Genomic DNA, 21,248 nt, shown 5'->3' on the forward strand with positions numbered 1-21,248 from the left:
TACATATTTACAATATCCTGGAATAGTTTTTACATGTTTTCCCTCATGCTGTAGATTCCTAAATACACGCGAGAAATTTATCATAATCTTGTAATTTCACGAGAGGCATCACTCGTGAAGTAAAATTATTCACTTATAATTTTCTGTTGCTAAAATATATGTAAGAACCCTTGATTAACTGTCGACACACAAATTCATGTTCACGCTACATATCAGTCATTTCGCCATATTAGGTGCTCACGTAAAATAAGGAATCTACAGAATATTTAGGTCATTGACTTAATTTTTGATTCTCAACAACATAATCATCTTGCATAGATAAATAAAAAAGATTTTTTAAAAGTTTATGTGTTTTAATATTGTACTTTTTTCGTGCTAGAATAGTCGTACATGTACATATTTACAAGTCAAATTTCTTACAGCTAACGAAGCTTCGATCACCAACTACAAGGAGCATCATTGTCACAATGTTTTGTCGCGAAGTGCAAATTCTTATAGCTAACGAAGCTTCATTGGCATGTCTCTATATTATTTTTTCAAAATTACTGTCTCATTTTCAAGTCAAAACAAATAAAAAAAATTTATTTATAGTCAGATTATACATAACAAAAACAAAACACAGGTGCAATGTTGAAGTGGATCAATTAATCAATTAACTATCTACCCCAAAATGGGGATGTGTCACCTATATAAATACATAATGAACATGGACAGGCTATACCCTTGATTGATGGTGTGTATACACTACGACCATGGGACTGTGATTTCACTTTGAGAGTCACCTGTATATATTGAAAGCACCTGATATCAGATCTATGGTGGTATATAGGAATCATCATGTATATCTGTCTGGTTCTTTTGCTTTTTTCAGTTTATGTAAGGCCTCACCTAGTAGAGCTACAGTTTTGACAAGCTGGGACTTCTAGTTAATAGCTACAGTTTTGACAGAGACTTCTAGTTAATAGCTACATTTTTGACAGAGACTTCTAGTTCATAGCTACAGTTTTGACAGAGACTTCTATTTGATAGCTACAGTTTTGACAGAGACTTCTAGTTAATAGCTAGTTTTGACTGAGACTTCTAGTTAATAGCTAGTTTTGACAGACTCCTAATTAATAGCTACAGTTTTGACAGACTTCTAGTTAATAGCTACAGTTTTAACAGACTCCTAGTTAATAGCTACATTTTTGACAGACTTCTAGTTAATAGCTACAGTTTTGACAGACACTCCTAGTTAATAGCTACAGTTTTGACAGACTTCTAGTAAATAGCTACAGTTTTGACAGAAACTTCTAGTTAATAGCTAGTTTTGACACACTCCTAATTAATAGCTACAGTTTTGACAGACTTCTAGTAAATAGCTACAGTTTTGACAGACTTCTAGTAAATAGCTACAGTTTTGACAGACTTCTAGTAAATAGCTACAGTTTTGACAGACACTCCTAGTTAATAGCTACAGTTTTGACAGACACTCCCAGTTAATAGCTACAGTTTTGACAGACTTCTAGTAAATAGCTACAGTTTTAACAGAGACTTCTAGTTAATAGCTACAGTTTTGACAGACACTCCTAGTTAATAGCTACAGTTTTGACAGACACTCCCAGTTAATAGCTACAGTTTTGACAGACTTCTAGTTAATAGCTAGTTTTGATAGAGACTCCTAGTTAATAGCTACAGTTTTAACAGAGACTTCTAGTTAATAACTAGTTTTGACAGACACTCCCAGTTAATAGCTACAGTTTTGACAGACTTCTAGTTAATAGCTAGTTTTGACAGACACTCCCAGTTAATAGCTACAGTTTTGACAGACACTCCTAGTTAATAGCTACAGTTTTGACAGAGACTTCTAGTTAATAGCTACAGTTTTGACAGAGACTTCTAGTTAATACTTTAGTAGTAGAAATTTTTCCTGTTTATTCATTATGCTTGTCTCTCTTTGCAGATGTTTTCATGATTGTGTAAATGGCACATGCTCAGGGGATCCAAATTACCAGTGTGTCTGTGATCTTGGATGGACAGGAGTGGACTGCAGTATCAATTGTGGTTGTAACTTTCACAGCACCTGTAAGGAAGGGGTGGGCAAGTGTGACAAGTGCCAGGACTTCACTGATGGCCAGTTCTGTGAAAATTGTCAGTTTGGTTACTATGGTAACCCAGCTGAAGGTAAAGATTTTTGAAAGAAGTAGGACTTCATAAAGCTGTAGACTGACTTAAAAAGGATCATTATAGTGTGTTAATATTTTTATTTGTCAAACAATTGTTACACAACAATAGTTTGCCCCATTTACACTTCTCGGCATACATAGGACTGAGTAAGTTGATGACTAGTACCTTCGATTTATGTAGCAATACACATACTCAGCACAAATAAAATCACAATGATGAATATGAAATATCAATATAATATTTGATGATGATATACATACTACATTAAATGCATAGCAACTACAATAGTACTTATTTATACCAACATTACAGAATTGTAACATAGCCTACCTGTAACATTTTGTAGATGTGAACACAAAAGCTGTGAATGATGTTTCATATTGGTTGTTTCACATCCTATTCAAGAATTTTCCATTCATATAGAGACATCACAAATACAACATTCCTTGAAAATAGATTTAGATTAAAAGCAGTAAAAATCAGTAGGAAAGATTATTTTTAAAACAGTAATCAGTACTTTTAGACTACTTTATGAAGCTGTAAACTACTTCACTTTATGAAGCTATAACCATTCCATTCTACTTTGTGAAGCTGTAAACTTCTCTACTTTATGAAGCTGTAAACTTCTCTACTTTGTGAAGCTGTAAACTACTTTACTTTATGAAGCTGTAAACTTCTCTACTTTATGAAACTATAAACTTCTCTACTTTATGAAACTATAAACTTCTCTACTTTATGAAGCTGTAAACTACTTTACTTTATGAAGCTGTAAACTTCTCTACTATATTAAACTGTAAACAGTACTCTATTTTGATATTCTGATTTCAGGCTGTCACAAGTGTAGCTGTAATGATCATGGAGACATTTCTAAGGGTATTTGTAACAATATCACAGGAGAATGCTACTGTACAGGGAATACACAGGGACTGGTGTGTCAGCACTGCTCCTCAGGCCACTATGGCTCACCTGAGTAAGTATTGTTTCCCAGGATAGGTCACTTAAGTAAAGATTTAATATTTAACAAACCTGAGCTGAAGTGCATCTTTCTTATCAGTGTTTGTTTATCATCTTTGTCTGTAAACTTTTCACTGTTTGGTCTTTTTTTTATTCGAGAACCACTGGGCAATTGCAACCAAATTTGGCATAAACTTGCATGGAGAAATTATCAAGACAGTGAAAGAAATATGATTGGTTGTTGAAATAATCTACCTCTCAAAGATCCACTCGTTCTATGACAAAATCGAACACTTGCATGAAAGTGTCGTTTTATAATGAAAATTGTACTGTGTTGTATGTTCAAACCGTGGCCCCGTGACCATAGCAGGGCTACAGTAGGGTTTAAAGTTTTACATAGGAATGTATTGTAAACAGACTATGTGTGGTATGGACCTGTTTTGGCCCTGTGTAATGACTTTTAAATTTGATTAGAGAGTACACACAACTTCCTGATATGTTATATATCTTTAAAAATGCTGTTGATACATCACATTATCTATATATAACTATTGCAAGAATTTCAACTTTTGCTTAAAAATTATAGCACTCCTTGATGTCATTTTCCTTTCTTACAGAGATTCATTAGAGATCAATTTTCCCTATGAATCATAATGTTAAGTCTTTTTACATTAATAATTTCATTAAAGTTGCCAGTTACATGAGAGGAATGATAATTCTGTGTAAAGTACTGCAAAAGTTGCTGTTCCTAGTGAATCAAGGACTCTTGAAGAACTAAATTCATAAATTTTCAAAGCGATATAGAACATTTTGTTAAACATTACTGAATAGCTAATTTTTTGTATTGACGGTCCCCTTTAAAGCAATTCCATATTCCAAGAAGGTCATGGCATGGTCACAAATTTGCCACACATGGACTTGGCCATACAAAGAGGAAAAATATTTCACAGATTTACATCGCTGCATTTGAACTACTGAACTTTTGAAATGCACTGATCATATGCTCTCTCTCTCTCTCTCTCTCTCTCTCTCTCAGAGAGTATGTATATCAAACAGAAGACCTGCTTCCTGCTTTAGCATTGCTCTAGTTTTTACTGTGATAATTATCTTATGTATCAAATAGAGATGGAGGGAAATGCTACAGAGCTTGTAAAGGGAGAATTGTCTTGGAGCAAGCCAAAGGATCACTTGGTTTGCAGTTGCCCAGGCCCTCATCACAGAACAAGAATGTACATTGCCTCTGGATCATCAACTCTCCAAACACAGGGTCCAGCTTCACAGTCACTGTGGATGGCATCTCCACATTGTGTAGGAAGGTAAAGGAATCCATGGAAAAATGTGTTTTTCACTAGAGATGATTTACCACATCAACATGTACAAGTACTTGTATATATATCTTAGTGCCATCTTGGTTGTCAAGGGGGTGTGTCCCCATACCGAGTTACATTTATACAATATAAACAAATTTTTTTCAGCGTGCTCAGTCAATCAAAGTGCATGTTACAAGGAAAATTAAATTATTTATGAAGCAAACATACATATTTCATTAACATGGAGACAATAAGACTTATATGAAACCACTTCTAAATCTTATTTCACCACACTTCAGTAATGTGCATGCTAATTGGTCCCCTACTGGTTTGTGGAATTGAAAGAGACTAGGTTTCTTTTGTATTTGTCCATTCCTATGTCTGTTGTCAGTCAGTCTGTCCCATTGGTTTTTGGCAGGCTTTTTCCATTATGATTGCGAGGATTTATTTGAAACTTACAGTGTAGTTTCAGAGTGGCAAACTACAAATCAAGTTCAAATTTCGTAACATTTGATAGACAGGTATGAAAGAAATTAATTTTTATATTGTTACGTTTTTATATTCATCGGGATCGTGTTCTGATGGAAAGGCTGTAAAAGTAGGACATCTGAATAGAGGCAGTTGATGAAACTTTGATTTAACATTTCAAGCTCATTAATTGCAAAAGGAACATATCAATGACAATATATATCAAATCTGTTAATCTCGCGAGGTTTTCTTCAGTAGTCAGTGAGTGAAGTCTGATAAGTCAGCAGTACTCAATTTACCAGCCGCATTCCTGCAATCCAACAAAAATCGCAGGTATTCAGACAGTTGACAATCTAATTAAAATTATATCCTTTGCGATATACGTGAGCAGATCAAAGGATCTAATTTTTTAAAAATTAGATTGGACAATTATAGTAAGTAGTATTACAAACAGGGTTCAGAAGTCCTTTATAAGTAATTAAAATGCAGATATGAATGTTTTATCAGTGTGTTGTTTGGTGTTCCATATGCACGATTATTTCCCCCAAATATTTTTTGCAGATTTGCTACATTTTGAACTGCATCAAAACTAGACAAATGGTACATCCCATGACGATGGAGTACCAAATTTTTGGGTTGTTTTTATAATTATCAAATTTACTATGTGAAGTTTAGGATGCTACATGTTTATGAATTTGATTTAAAGATTATAGACCTCTAAATAAGACTATTTTATCCCTGATAAAAACTACATGTGTCAACTTATGAACTATGAAAAATCCAACTGATTTGATACTGGTAAACATCGTAACTTAGTAACAATGTTTTAGGTCACAGCTCAAAGTCAAACAGATGAAATGTACATTTTCTCAAATATTACATCTGTCAATTAATGGTGGCATTGGTAGGGGACATACATTGCTTATGCAATACTTTCAGAATGTGTGTTGTCATTTCATTTACAGCAACAGGTGCTATTGTATGATGTCATTCATCAAGATTATTATTAGCACCTATGTCTTTTACAGAATCATGTGATGGTGTTTGATGGAGTTCCCACCTTTATTTCTGGGAATACCACCGAGAGTCGTCTCCTGGGAACATTCTGTGGCTTTGAGCAGAATTATAATGAGTCTTTCCAAACAAATACTGGAACAGTCACGGTCTACTATGAAATAGACTTGGGTAAATTTCAAAATAACCTACAAGCAGTATTACATGTAGCTGAAAATTTTCTGCTTGTGAAATTAATGTCAAAATCAAATAAATGCCTTCTGATTTAATCATTGCATAACAGGGAAATAATATATATTAAAGGGAAAATATTTGCTCCATCTAATTTTATTCACGGATTTTTCTTACGGATCCTTACATATTCCACAAATCCGTAAAAGTACACAGATTGTTACGATTTAGACATGGATACCGACGAGTGATTTACAAATGCTTGCAATTGACTACGAGTCGGAGATCAGTAAGAACTCGTAAGAAAACTCCGTGAATGTGAAGGTGGTATTAATCGTAAAGTTTAAGTATGTACTCGTAAAGTAATCGTGTCTATACTTAAAGCGCTCGTAATGACTCTGAACAATCCATAAAGCGATTGTAACCCAACGTGAATGAAATCGTAAATATCACTTAGGGATTCATAATAATCCGTAAACATCTCGTAAACTATCCGTAACATATCGTAAACTAACCGCAAAGATTCGTTAAAAAAAAATCACGAGTGTTTTACGGATTCTTACGAGCAGTTTACGTGTTCTTGCAATCAGTTTATGATACTTACAGATTGTTACAAGTTATTTACGGGTTATTTATGGAAAATGAAATCCATGGACAATCGTGAAAATTTTTTTGACCTGTCAAAAAAGTTTGCCCCTACTTTCATGGATCCTTATGAGTGTGTGCGGGTTGTGACAAGTTATTAACGGATACCGACGAGTGATTTACGAATGCTTGCGATTGACTACAAGTCGGAGATCCGTAAGGACTCGTAAGAAAAATCCGTGAGTGTGAAGGTGGTATCAGTAAATTGAAAAACGGAGTGGGTTTTTTCCCTTTATTTTTTTTCTCTGATATTAAATCATCAAAAGCCATTTTTTCTTCTGTAGTAAATTTAGAAATGCTCTGTTTTATCAATGTATGTGATATATATTTATAATGCCATTGATGAAGTTGCAATTCTTTAGGAAGCTATAGCTTTTAATGTTTCTTGTTTTATTTTAACCTTTCAGATGATTTATCAGAAGACCAAAGAGGTATTATAATATATTAACTGTTTCATTTTAGTAATAAAGAGAGAACTCATAAATATGATGATACAGGTGACTCTCGATAACTCCCAAGTTCAAGGGACCTTGATAAAACTTTAAGTGATTGAGAGTTCTAAAGATAGAAGGTCGAGTCTAATCCTGATATTAAAAGTCCAACCATTATGGTTCAGATTTTATAGCAACAGGAGTGCATATTTACAATATCCTGGCATTGTTTTTAGCTTACCTGAGATGACAGCTCAAATGAGCTATTCTGATCACCCGTTGTCCGTCATCTGTCAGTCTGTTTGTAAACTTTTCATACTCTCGACTTTTTCTCCAAAACCACTGGGTCAATTTCAACCAAACTTGGTACAAGTCATCCTTGGGAGAAGGGGATTCATGTTGTTTTTTTCTAGTGAAGGGCCATGCCCCTTCAAAGGAGAGATAATCACAAATATGCAAAAATAGGGTGGGATTATTTAAGAATCTTCTTCTCAAGAACCTCTGGGCCAGAAAAGCTGACATTTACGTGAAAGCTTCTCGACAAAGTGGAGATTCAAGTTTGTTAAAATCATGACCCACGAGGGGTAGGGTGGGGCCACAATAGGGGATAAATTTTTTTATATGTGAATATATAGGGGAAAATCTTTAAAAGTCTTTTTCTCAAGATCCATTGGGCCATAAGAGTGAAGATTTTCCAGGAAGCTTCCTGGTATAAATTAGGTTCAAGTTTGTTCTGACAGATCATGACCCCTGGAGATAGGATGGGGCTACAATAGGGGAAATGTAGGAAAATCATCTTCTACAAAAGTAATGGACCAATTTCAACCAAACTTAGAAAAAATCTTCCTTGGGTGAAGAGGATTCAAGTTTGTTCAAATGAAGGGCCATTCCCCCTTCAAAGGGGAGATAATCACATAAATGCAAAAAAGGGTGGGGTTATTTAAGAATCTTCTTCTCAAGACACCTGTGGGGATCTGGGTTAGAATAGGTCCTCAGTACCCTCTGCTTGTCGTAAGAGGCGACTAAATGGGGCGGTCCTTCAGATGAGACCGCAAAAACCGAGGTCCCATGTCACAGCAGGTGTAGCACGATAAAGATCCCTCCCTGCTCAATGGCCATAAGCACCGAGCATAGGCCTAAATTTTGCAGCCCTTCACCGGCAGTGAATATATGTCTCCATATTTGTGAAATATTCTCGAGAGGGACGTTAAACAATATACAATCAATCAATCTCAAGAACCACTGAGCCAGAAAAGTTTTATATTTACATGAAATTTCCTGATGTAGTGCAGATTCAAGTTTGTAAAAATCATGGCCCCCGGGGGTAGGGTGGGACCACAATAGGGGATCAAAGTTTTCCATATGAAATATGGGGAAATTTTTTAGAAATCTTCTTAAGAACCATTGGGCCAGAGAAGTTTACATTTATGTAAAAGCTTCTTGACATAATGCAGATTCAAGTTTGTTAATGTCACTGCCCCCGGGGGTAGGGTGGGGCCACAATAGGGGGTCAAAGTTTTACATACAAATATATAGGGAAAATTTTCTCAAGAACCACTAGGCCAGAAAACTTTACATTTGTATGAAAGCTTCCTAACATAGTGCAGTTTTAAGTTTGTAAAAATCATGGCCCCCGGTTGTAAGTTGGGGCCATAATAGGGGTCAAAGTTCTACATGCAAATATGTAGGAAAATCTTTGAATATGGGCCAAGGTGAATCAGGTGAGTGATGTGGCCCATGGGCTTCTTGTTACACATTGTCCTTCATATTTTTAGGTAATTGGCTTGACAACAACATGGAACTTTGTCTTCCATAGATAATTATTTTTTTTTATTGATGTATTTATTTGTTCATTTCTCATGTTGAGGTAGACATACGTGTACATTAATTTACAAATCAAATTTCTCGTACATATTAATGAAGTTTCACTGTCACTAACTATGCAGAGCACAATCCACACAATTTTCAGTCACATTACACAAAGCATACATTCACATAAATAACGTTTCCTTGGCATTTTGAATTATATTTCAAAATTGCTGTCTCATTGTCAAGTTAAAACAAGTCGTAAATTTGGCTATTGTCGAATTACATGTCGAAAACAAAGCGCAAGGGGAGAGTGAAATTAATTTAAACAATTAACTATCTACCCCACTTGGAAACACAGGCAATGTGTCACCTATATAAAAATCTAATGAACACGGTCAAGCTAGCCCCAGGCATTAACCGTAGTTCAAGTAAGGTCAAAGTGGAAAGAATTGTATGCCTGAGTGATGGTGTGTATACGCTACCACCAATTTGAGAGATAGAAAGTGGAAAACAATGAAATATGTTTTACGGGACCCAAATTTCACTTTGAGAGATCGAGAGTAAATTTGCCTAGTTATATAGGGAAAAAAATCAGGACTGTGATTTCACTTCGAGAGATCAAGAACTTCAAGACATTGAAGTTCGTGCCATCGAGAGTCACCTGTAGTTTTTAGAGAATTTATGGGAGATGATAATTGTTTATTGGATTTGAATATGGAAGATTCCCTTATTTGACCCTTGCAACAAACACGATTGTGTGGGAGTGAATATGTGCACAATACCTGTATGAATTGTATAAACATGTATATTTACTGGGTATAAGATACTATTGTCATGCTATGAAATACATTATCTAATCAAACATTTCTATATCACAGATAGATTATTTAAATCAAAAGTCATGTAGGAGTTAAACATGTACACATGTCCTCCTGGGGTGCAATGTAGTAATAAAGGAGAGGGAATATTAAACTGAGAATTATTTAGATATCAAGAATACGAACATTTCTTTGCAGAGGATTGAATATTGTGGTGATCTTGTATGCCTTTCAATTTTGTTAGCAGGGAAAATTACTTTAATTTGATAAAAGAGTGAACAGCTTCTTGGTGTGTTATTTATAGAAAAATACACAATTTTAAATTATGACATCATAAATGTATAATAACTTTTCCTTGATTTTTATTTATTTATTTTTTTTTTAATAATGCTACATTTTTGTACCATTTTCCTTTCTGCAAACTTAGAGCACAGAGTAGATCAGGAATTTTCACCTATGCTTCATACCAGCAGACTTCATTAAGTATGTCAATACTTCATGAAAAGTATACTGGCGTTAAGCATTATCTAAGGCAAACTGGAAATGTAACTGTTACTAAACATCTCTCAAGATAAATCACTGTTAAAAATTTACAGCAAATTATGTTCTCCAATGTGCTGGTTATTTTGAAATTTAAAAAAACCCAAAAAACAAAAAGACAAGCACTAAATGTGACATTCAATGAGGAATGAATGTAGACAATAAAATGCTTTTTTTGTACCAACCGACAAGAAATTTCATGAAAGTGTGTGTGTGTGTGTGTTTCACACTAGATTAAATGTTTAAAAGTATATTTCAAACCTCAAAACATTTTACCCAAATTTACAATTTTGAGAAGCCAAATTGGACCCTTTATGACAAATAACTCTTTGAACAGGATTTAACCTAAGTTATGCTGTCAACCAGTGCTTGAGTTGTAAGGAGGGAGAAATCTGTGTCAATAATCTCTGCCAGCCAGACCCTAACCACTACAATGCAAAACAACACTTCCTGGTGTGCCCAGTGGGCTGTGATACGAAGGTGAGTGTGTGATAAATTTCCATGAAGTGTTAATCATTATTAACATTAAGACGTGTTCGTGGTTTAATTTCAATTCACTGCAACAGGATCCTGTAGGGATTGGATGATAAAAACTGATAATTGTTGATCATCCCTCCATTGTGACGTTGTACACCTACATGTAAGAGATTTTAAGAGTTTTAACATTTAAGTACCTAATCGGAACATGCAGGATGGGGGTGTTCTTGTAGTCGAGACGACAGTGGCCGTAATGACGCATTATAGACGTCATTGTTGGAAGAGATGGACTTGTACGCAATTGTGTGGTCAAATATCGAAATTCAAATCTCATTAAACCAATAGCCAAACTATGTGCCTTAGAATGTTCCTAGTGTATGAAACTGTTGGAATATATTGGTGCATGAATTAGTATATATCATTTTATGTCACGTACAAGGTAAATTATTAGCTCACCTGAGCTGAAAGCTCAAGTGAGCTTTTCTGATTGCTGTCGTCTGTCCGTCTGTCTGTAAACTTTTCACATTTTCGACTTCTTCTCTAGAACCAATGGGCCAATTTCAACCAAACTTGGCAAAAAGCATCCTTGGGTGAAGGGCTTTTAAGTTTGTTCAAATGAAAGGACATGCCCCCTTTAAAGGGGAGATAATCACAAAAATACAAAAATAGGGTGGGGTCATTTAAAAATCTTTTTCTCAAGAAGCACTGGGTCAGAAGAGCTGAAATTTACATGAAAGTTTCCTGACATAGTGGAGATTCAAGATTGTAAAAATCATGACTCCGGGAGGTAGTGTGGGGCCACAATAGGGGATCAAAGTTTTTTATACAAATATATAGGGAAAGTCTTTAAAAAATCCCTTGGGATCTGGGTTAGAATAGGTCCTCAGTACACCCTTGCTTGTCGTAGAAGGCGACTAAATGGGGCGGTCCTTCGGATGAGACCGCAAAAACCGAGGTCCTGTGTGACAGCAGGTGTGGCACGATAAAGATCCCTCCCTGCTCAAAGGCCGTAAGCGCCGAGCATAGGCCTAAATTTTGCAGCCCTTCACTGGCAGTGGTGACATCTCCATATTTGTGAAATATTCTCGAGAGGGACGTTAAACAATATACAATCAATCATAAAAATCTTCTTCTCAAGAACCACTGGGCCAGGAAAGTCGAAATTTACCCGAAAGCTTCCTGACAGAGCAGATTCAAGTTTTTTTTAATCATAGCCCCTGGGAGGTAGGTTTGGGCCACAATAGGTAATCAAGGTTTTGCATGCGAGTTTATACAAAATCTTCTTCACAAGAACCACTGGGCCAGAAAAGTAGAAATTTACATGAAAGCTTTCTCACAGTGCAGATCAAAAACTTCCTGACACAGTGCAGATTCAAGTTTGTTCAAATCATGGCCCCCGGGGGTAGGTTGGGGCCTCAATAGGGGAGCAAAGTTTTACCTGTGAGTATGTAGGAAAATCTCTAAAATTCTTCTCAGAAAACTACTGGGCCAGAAAAGTTCAAATTTACATGAATGCTTCCTGACATAGAGTTGATCCAAGTTTGTGCAATTCCTGGTCCCCAGGGTAGGTTGAGGCCACATTAAGGGATCAAAGTGTATTAAAGGAAATAGCATTACATTTGGTACACTTATTTTGTCAAAACAATCCACTATATAGTGCATTTGTAGTTTGATTTCTAATAGTTATTTTATATCTGAGGTAACACTTTTTGGTGTATCTACCAAATTCGGATTTTATAAAGACATCAAATTTGAACTTAGATGGTTGTTTGTGCGTCTTCTCCTGGATGACTAACAGCAAATAATTGCGTGATACTGTTTCCTGCCATTTTCTGGCTGGTGGTATGATGATTGGTGATAATTAATAAGAATGATATTGTAGTTGACCTAATCGTACCTGTAATATGTTGGCAGTATGCAGGGGATAGTAATATAACAGAGTTTTAAATAAGATGGAAAATGGGACTTTGAACATTTTTGGAGTTTATATATAGATTTGAATGCATGTATGTAGAAAATGTTTTTTGATGGAAAGAAAAAAACAATTGGTGCAAGCATGCAAACCTGATTGTATATTACCTGAGTTTTGTTTGAACAGAGATTCTCTGGGTTAGGGTGATTCAGAGCTTTACATTGGAATATATAGGAAATTTAGTAAAGTGTAAATTTCTTGTATTGAGAAAATCCTGTCCTGTAGCTCAGTGTGTAGCTATAATTAGAATTCATTTCTGTGATAATTTCTCAAGGAAATAGATAGTTATTCATGTAAATATATTTTTATGGACTTTTTGCTCTGTATTCATGAGCCATCTCTTTGTGCTTGAGAAAAATGAGTAAACTGTGGAAGATATTCATAGAATTCATTGAAACATGTTCTTATTTCTCAATTATTTCTTTGAAAGCTTCCTGACATAGAGTAGATCCAAGTTTGTGCAATTTCTGGTCCCCAGGGTAGGTTGGGGCCACATTAAGGGATCAAAGTGTATTAAAGGAAATAGCATTACATTTGGTACATTAATTTTGTCAAAACAATCCACTATATAGTGCATTTGTAGTTTGATTTCTAATAGTTATTTTATATCTGAGGTAACACTTTTTGGTGTATCTACCAAATTCGGATTTTATAAAGACATCAAATTTGAACTTAGATGGTTGTTTGTGCGTCTTCTCCTGGATGACTAACAGCAAATAATTGCGTGATACTGTTTCCTGCCATTTTCTGGCTGGTGGTATGATGATTGGTGATAATTAATAAGAATGATATTGTAGTTGACCTAATCGTACCTGTAATATGTTGGCAGTATGCAGGGGATAGTAATATAACAGAGTTTTAATTAAGATGGAAAACGAGACTTCGAACATTTTTGGTAATATGTGGGAGTGGCATTATTGTGGGGGCATTGTAGCGGGGGATTACTGTACATTTTCCACAGAGTGTTAATTCCAAGGATATTTCTGTAAAGTAATAATGTTGCTTCAAGTATACTTTATTCATATGAAGTCTTTCTTTAATTTGATGTTTAACAGTCTTCTTAGAACTAACATTTTATTATTACTCTTCGATATTAGAGAAAATGACAAAAGAGCACTGTCAGAACCATTTTTTGACCCGTGAATGGTTTATTTGGATGTTAATCTTTTCTTTGATTACTGCTGAATTTCTGAGTATATATTGGACGGGCATATTTGGTAGCATGAGCATTGCTCTTGTTCTGATTTATATCAACCAAACTGATACATTGTACAAAACATCACTGGGCATGGTCAGTTGAAGGTCCACATCAATTTCCTTGAGGCAATTGTAAAACATAAAATGTCATTCTTCTAAGAAAAATTATAGTACATTTGTTCTTATTGACATATGCAGGTATCCTTATAAAATTATATTCAGTTGTTCAAAACTAATACATATACCAGTACAAGTATTGCAGTAACCATATCCGCAAATGTCAAAATATCAGAAACTGAGAGCTATGTCATTGTTGGTTCAAGTTTTGTAGGGCAACAGTGGGTTTCAGAGTTTATATATTATATATATAGATTTGAATGCATGTATGTAGGAAATGTTTTTTGATGGAAAGAAGAAAAAAACTGATGCAAGCATGCAAACCTGATTGTATATTACCTGAGTTTTGTTTGAACAGAGATTCTCTGGGTTAGGGTGGTTCAGAGCTTTACACTGGAATATATAGGAAATTAAAAAAGTGTAAAGTTCTTGTATTGAGAAAATCCTGTCCTGTAGCTCGGTGTGTGGCTATAATTAGAATTCATCATTTCTGTGATAATTTCTCAAGGAGATAGATAGCCATTCACATAGATATAATTTTATGGACTTTTTGCTCTGTATTCATGAGCCATCTCTTTGTGCTTGAGAAAAATTAGTAAACTGTGGAAAATGTTCATAGATTTCATTGAAACATGCTCTTATTTCTCAGTCCCATGGAACCTGTGTGTGCCTGTCTGATCTGGACATGATCATTTTCCCATGGAACTTTTTAAAGCCAGTCAGCAAAGAGAAATCAGGAAGTGTCCCTGGTCGTTATGGTCACAGTGTCACTTCCTGTGGTGAGAACTCCGATTCCTTTTACATTTTTGGTGGTTACTCCCAGGAACATGGAGCACTGAATGACATCTGGACATACAATCCAACCACCTATGTATGGACTCAAGTTGTGCCGATCACTTCTGACCATCCAGATGGGAGGTATGGATTGCTTTGATCACAAGATCCGTTTAACACTACATTCATTGTAATATCATCAGTTGTGGAATTGAAATGGCAGGTTTAAGACATATTGAATAATTCAGATGTGAACTACTGTTATTTCAGAGAGAAAAAAATTTTTGAGTCATGAAATAAGGGAAATGGGGAGATTTATCATTTGCTGTTCTTGCAGATTTTTTCATCAAGCAGTTTGCAGTCCTGTGTACAAAGAGATTTACGTGTATGGAGGGGTTGTAAAAACATCCTCTGGGGCCTATGTAGCGACCAATGAATTCTGGAAGTTTTCTATTGGACCAAGAATGTGGACTAAGCTAAATGTAATTATGATGTACCTACAAAAATGTAAAGGAAACTTCTATGCAATGTGCAGAAAACCTCATTTGTATATTGACTATATTTTGTGGAGATCTGAGATTCACATTTATATTTTAAATGTATTTCAATTTCCATAAAAGAATCCTTTGTCATATAATAGGTACCCAAGGATTTCAGACCCATTGCTGGGCACACGATGACTTTGGTGAAGGAGCGCCACCTGGTGGTGATAGGAGGCATCTCGTCACACCGCTACTTCTCCAGTGATGTGTACATATATAACACCATGTATGAAGACAACAAACCAGCGTGGAGTAAAAACAGCCGTGGCAGCCTGCCTCCAGGTTAATACCAACAGTCTCTTCTGATGACATCATACAAATAATGGACTGATTTTGAAAAAAAAAAGATCAAAGCACAAAAAGCATATTTCTATTAACTTTTGATGTGTTTAAGTAATGTACTTTATGTTATTTGAAGAAGAAAAAATTTGACCACTTGTTTTCTCACAATGTACTTACAAAATTATGTTTATCACCCCAGCAGTGTTTTTTTTATAAATTTAGTAAATTGCGTTCTTCAGGCTTGTATGGCCACAGTGCAGTCTACGATCCTAACAAAGATGTTATATACATCCATGGTGGAATGGCATTCAAACAGTCCAAGTTTGATGTCTCCAGAGACACTTATGTGTATGATATGGAGAAGAAACAGGCCTATTTTGTACATGTCAGGAGCAATGAACAGGTATTTTCTTGTTTACATTATACTTCATTCCAGGTTTGTAAGTCATTGTAAAAAATGAAATCAATATCACAACAAATTGGGATTTTCAATGAAATATCAAAGTAGAATTAGAGGTGACACTAGCTGAGACAAATAAAAGACCCTTCACACTGACTTCTCTTGAGTTTTTCACCCCTTTTAAACATGCTCTGCTCAAAGGAAGTTTTGGGTGTATATAGGAATGACCATTTGTACAAGTGACTGTCTTTGCAAACTAAGATTTCTTATGACCTGAGGGTATGACATTTTGAAATGGTCAAGGTTTTTTTGGAGAGAAAAATGAATGTCAGGAAGATAGTGTCAAGGTCAGGAAGTTAGTGTCAAAATCACAGAATGAGACAAGTGTACCATGGCAATGTAATGGAGAAACTTTGGATGCTATAACGTTATGTGTTACATACTTGTGACCTTAGGGTGGGGTTATGAACCTGAACCATACTTGTGACCTTAGGGTGGGGTTATGAACCTGAACCAAGGTCATCCAGAAGAAAATTCTTGTCTTGTACTATTCATGTAACTTCCTAATGGAGAAACACTAGAAGCTACTATCGTCAAACAAAATCTGTTTTTATGTAGAGGGTATACAAAGACTGACTTGCTCATTATTATTCAATAAATCTTCTCCAGCCAGGGTCTCTTCACAAACCCATGCCATGAAATAGCATTTTTGTTTATTTTAGCTAATTTATGAATTACCCAACGAAAAAGCCTTTGATTTACACCGCACAGTTTTACAAAACATACAAAGATTTCAAATTGATGACTTAGAAAATATTCTCATCTGCATGGGGGTAAACTAATTTATGAACAGAAGAAGACTATTATACAAATATGAAATATACAGCAGAAATCTGTAATGTATATGTACCATTAAACAAGACTAGTGTGTTTCAATTTAGTACTTGCTCATTGCTTGGAACATTGTTTACACAGCTTTATCATATGTACAGTCTAAAAGCGTTCTGAACGTAAATCACCAATGACGTTTTGTTAAAGAGTCGATGATTGGTTAAGCAACATGATTTGAGTCCAGTCTTATCTCTAGAAAAAAAACTATTGACTTTAAAGGTACTCTGATCCTCAACAAAGTTCACTAACTTATGGTGAATCTGGGTATACAAGTAGTCATGTTATATATTTTGACATTATCTTCTCAGTGGAAATATTCGTGAAGGATAGTCTTGGGTGCAGTTTCATGCCTATGATGCTGTAGAAGACTACAGATATCTTCACAGATTTGTTAAACATCACAACATTGACTTACCTCATGTTCAGTAAAACTTTACTTTGGAGTACATTATAGATGAAGTAAACAAAGAGAAAAATTCCCCCTAAAAAATCACATACTCCTGTGCCATTACTTGACCATCTGATTAATTCTGAAAGCATGTGTAAAATGTTATCTGTTTCAAACATCTACAGCTGGCACATCAGAGAAGGGGTTCTGATGGTATCTGTAACTTATTTACAGAGAAGGGGTTCTGATGGTATCAGTAACTTATTTACAGAGAAGGGGTTCTGATGGTATCAGTGACTTATTTACAGAGACTTTCCAGGGTAAGCTAAGGGTTGTGAAGCAACACTATGTAATATAAAGTGATGAAACTTGGAGACTTCTGTACAGATCAGTAATCTCTTAAGATAACCTGGATATGATTGTTTCTTTAGGGTTTGGCAGGAAAGTATTGGGTATCAGAAACCCTTGGCTAGCAAAGATGCGTGTGAATGTGTCAAAATTGTTTTTGGTTACGAAAACTCTGATTTCTGTACAAGTTGCACGTGTCATTCTGGGCCCAGTTGTACAAACACTTAATTTAATAGCTGCTGACTTACTATCATCACTTTCATTGTGTTAACGGAGAGATTTGTAAAACTTTCCGGTTAGAAAACTTATTTTTAGCCGAGTTGCAACAAAGTTGAACTCGGCTATTGGTTTGGTGATGGGTGGGCGTCAACAATTGGTTTCCATGTGATAACTCGAAAAGTTTACAATCTAATCAAATGAAACTGTGATATATTGTTTGGTACCAGGTAAGGAAGACCCCTATAGATTTTGGAGAAAAAAGGTCAAAGTTCAAGGTCACAGTGACCGAAAATAGAATGAAAATTTCAGAAAAATTTGGTTTCCGGATGATAACTCAGAAAGTTTAAATCCGAATCAAATGAAACTTTGATATATTGTTTGGTACCAGGTAAGGAAGACCCCTTTTGATTTTGGAGATCAAAGGTCAAGGTCACAGTGACCAAATATAGAATGAAAATTTCAGAAAAATTTGGTTTCCGGATGATAACTCAGAAAGTTTAAATCTGAATCAAATGATACTTAAAGATATTGTTATGGACCAAGTAAGGAAGACCCCTATTGATTTTGGAGAAATAGGTCAAAGGTCAAGGTTACAGTGACCGAAAATAGATTTAAAATTCCCCCAAAAAATTGGTTTCCAGAGGATAACTCGAAAAAAATTTAATTTGAATCAAATGAAACTTGGATATATTGTTGGATACCAGCAAAGCAAGGCCCCTATTGATTTTGGAGAACAAAGGTCAAGATCACAGTGACCGAAAATAGATTGAAAACTTCAGACAAATGTGGTTTCTGGATAGAAACTCGAAAAGTTTAAAATTGAAATTAATTCTTCACAATTACAAATATGCCACATCATTCCAGACTTTACAATTTATCCCATGCAACTCGGCTCATTCACCCCTGGGTGCAATATATTGATTTTCTTTCAATAGAAATGTTGAAATAATTTTTTTCAAATAATGTAAAGATATGTGAAAATCCTCATTGGGTAATACAAATGCTCAAATTGCTATTTATAGAACATCTAATATTGATTATTTGTAATAAAACTGTGTGTTCTGCAGGATGTTCCTCGAATTTTTCATACTGCTGTCCAGGCCCTGGACGGAATGCTGGTGATAGGGGGAATGGGATCCAAAGGACAAATAACAGACCACATGTCACTATTTAGATTCAAATGCAGCGTGTGGCAAAAATATAAACAACACACTGATCCAGGTATGATTGAAATTAAGTTAATATGATGTTTACATTTTGGTTAGCATATATTCATATCAAAATTTATTTTAAAGGATTTGACATGAATGTTTTTTATGTAACTTGTCCTTTTTCATCACTTTTTATGTCACAATAAACATGTATATGATATTAATATTAAATGTCAACTAGTTCTAATTGTAACGGGGACCGTTACAGATGTTCCCCAAACCTCCCCCAATTAAAAAGTGATGTCCTTGTGAATCTATAGGAAAAAATCATTCTATTTTAGCCTTTAATTACATGTAGTACGTTCAATATGGTCATTTCAGTACCAAGAAATGAAAGAAAGCGTTGCACGTGCATACACGCGCACGCGTGTATGATTCCGAATTTTTGTTGATGTCGTTCAACAGGCATTTGTATCATATACCCACAGTATGAATTTCATAACGTTTCCACCAAATATAAGGAAGTTATAGCGATTTTAAAATCGTCCAATTAGAAATCAGCACACGTGCATGCACGTGCTGAGCAGTAATTCTAACCAGAGCAATTTGTAAGGAGTACCAAGATACATCTAAACCCCTAATATGAATAGAATTTGATGAAAAACAAAAACGTTATCGTCCTTTAAAAATTGAACATTTAAAAAACGTTGCACGCGCATGCGCGTGTGCGTTGGCATTTTTTGTTACACCAACATATAGATACACATATTGTCTACATATGCTGTGAATATCATCTCATTCGCTTCATAAATAAGATAGTTACAAACGTTTTAGCATTATCCAATCAAAATGAAGTGCACGTGCATGCGCGTGCAAATTGGTAATTTTGACCATGTAAATCAGTTAAGGGTCTCAATATCTACCTATGATATGAATTTCAAGCCATTTCAATGAACAACAAAAAAGTTAGACTGATTCCAAAGTTAGCGTACAAATTTTGTAATGCGCGTGCACGCGCATGCGTGCGCGTGCTGGCAAAATAACTATTATTTTTCATATGTACAAATGATATACTATCATCCTATTTAGGTTTTATATCGCTTCCTTCAATATTCTGATTTTCCATTTTTTGTACCAAAATTGCAATGCACGTGCGCGCGCGTGCATGCACGTGCAAACAAAATGACTATCACTATGCACATCTACAAACGCTATACTATCATCCTGGAAAGTTTCATATCGATCCCTTTTGTAGTTTCTGAGAACACTACCGGACAAAAAAGTACCGGAGAAAAAGAATAATAACTAGAAACTCATTACTAGTAATGAGTAGGTCTTCCGTTAGACCACTTCCGGTAAAGAGCTTTCTGTTCCTACGGAAACCATTTAAATATATCAGAAAATGTGCCTTAACAATGAATGAGAAATGTATTATCGAATTTTTTACTCATTTCTCGTAACGTCCGGTGATGACCGGAAGTACTTTTATGATGCGTTTTCCTATAAATGACAGCGACTCTTTACTGTCTATATTCCCTGAAAATTTCACGTCTCTATCTGAAAGAGTTCTCAACAAAAAGAAGTAGACTAAACAAAGAAAAAGTAGTAGGTTACTACCGACCGGAAGTTAATTTTGAAAAACAAAATTATCCAAACTCTAGAAGTTGATACTTTTATTATGACATGTGAAAATCATATGAAAGACTTCAAATATAAGCGAGATTTATGGTGACAAAGAGATGAAAAGTAAAAAGGTATTTTATCAAGAAACCGGAAGTAGTTGTTTTGACTACCAACGGAGTCAATATTATTTTGACACTTTGAAAGAGACTTAATAAACTAGTATAGGTTTCAATTTACAAGAAAAAGTTTGAAATTTGCGATTCTTTCAATCACTTCCGGTGACGACAGGAAGTGACGGTCGACATGTTCAACCCTCTACTGCACGACTGCAAACGGAGATTTATAATTCCTGAATAATTGATGAACCTATATTTTACCTTTTCCAAGAAAAATGCTGGACAAAATTCCTTTTGAGAAACAGAAAATCGCCCATATTTTCCGACCGGAAGTGAATTTTGTAAAAACAAAAATAGTTATAGGAAGGTCCTTTCATAAGACATTATTCCTGAAAATTTCAAGAAAATATATCCACCATCTCTGA

General features: G+C 35.2%; 1 protein-coding gene across 1 annotated transcript in view; it reads left to right on the forward strand.

Annotated features, from left to right (window-relative positions):
* LOC125680674 (multiple epidermal growth factor-like domains protein 8) overlaps positions 1 to 21,248 on the forward strand; it is a 112,952-nt gene that overhangs the window by 66,908 nt on the left and 24,796 nt on the right. Inside the window, exons 14-24 of the mRNA XM_048920372.2 lie at positions 1,943 to 2,163; positions 2,995 to 3,136; positions 4,244 to 4,436; positions 5,927 to 6,083; positions 7,136 to 7,159; positions 10,664 to 10,806; positions 14,739 to 15,007; positions 15,201 to 15,345; positions 15,504 to 15,687; positions 15,927 to 16,090; positions 19,001 to 19,154. Coding sequence (XP_048776329.2) covers positions 1,943 to 2,163; positions 2,995 to 3,136; positions 4,244 to 4,436; positions 5,927 to 6,083; positions 7,136 to 7,159; positions 10,664 to 10,806; positions 14,739 to 15,007; positions 15,201 to 15,345; positions 15,504 to 15,687; positions 15,927 to 16,090; positions 19,001 to 19,154 — 1,796 coding nt within the window. The remainder of the gene's footprint in view (positions 1 to 1,942; positions 2,164 to 2,994; positions 3,137 to 4,243; positions 4,437 to 5,926; positions 6,084 to 7,135; positions 7,160 to 10,663; positions 10,807 to 14,738; positions 15,008 to 15,200; positions 15,346 to 15,503; positions 15,688 to 15,926; positions 16,091 to 19,000; positions 19,155 to 21,248) is intronic.

The sequence above is a fragment of the Ostrea edulis genome, chromosome 2 (genome assembly GCF_947568905.1).
Source record: "Ostrea edulis chromosome 2, xbOstEdul1.1, whole genome shotgun sequence".
Lineage (NCBI taxonomy): Eukaryota > Metazoa > Mollusca > Bivalvia > Ostreida > Ostreidae > Ostrea > Ostrea edulis.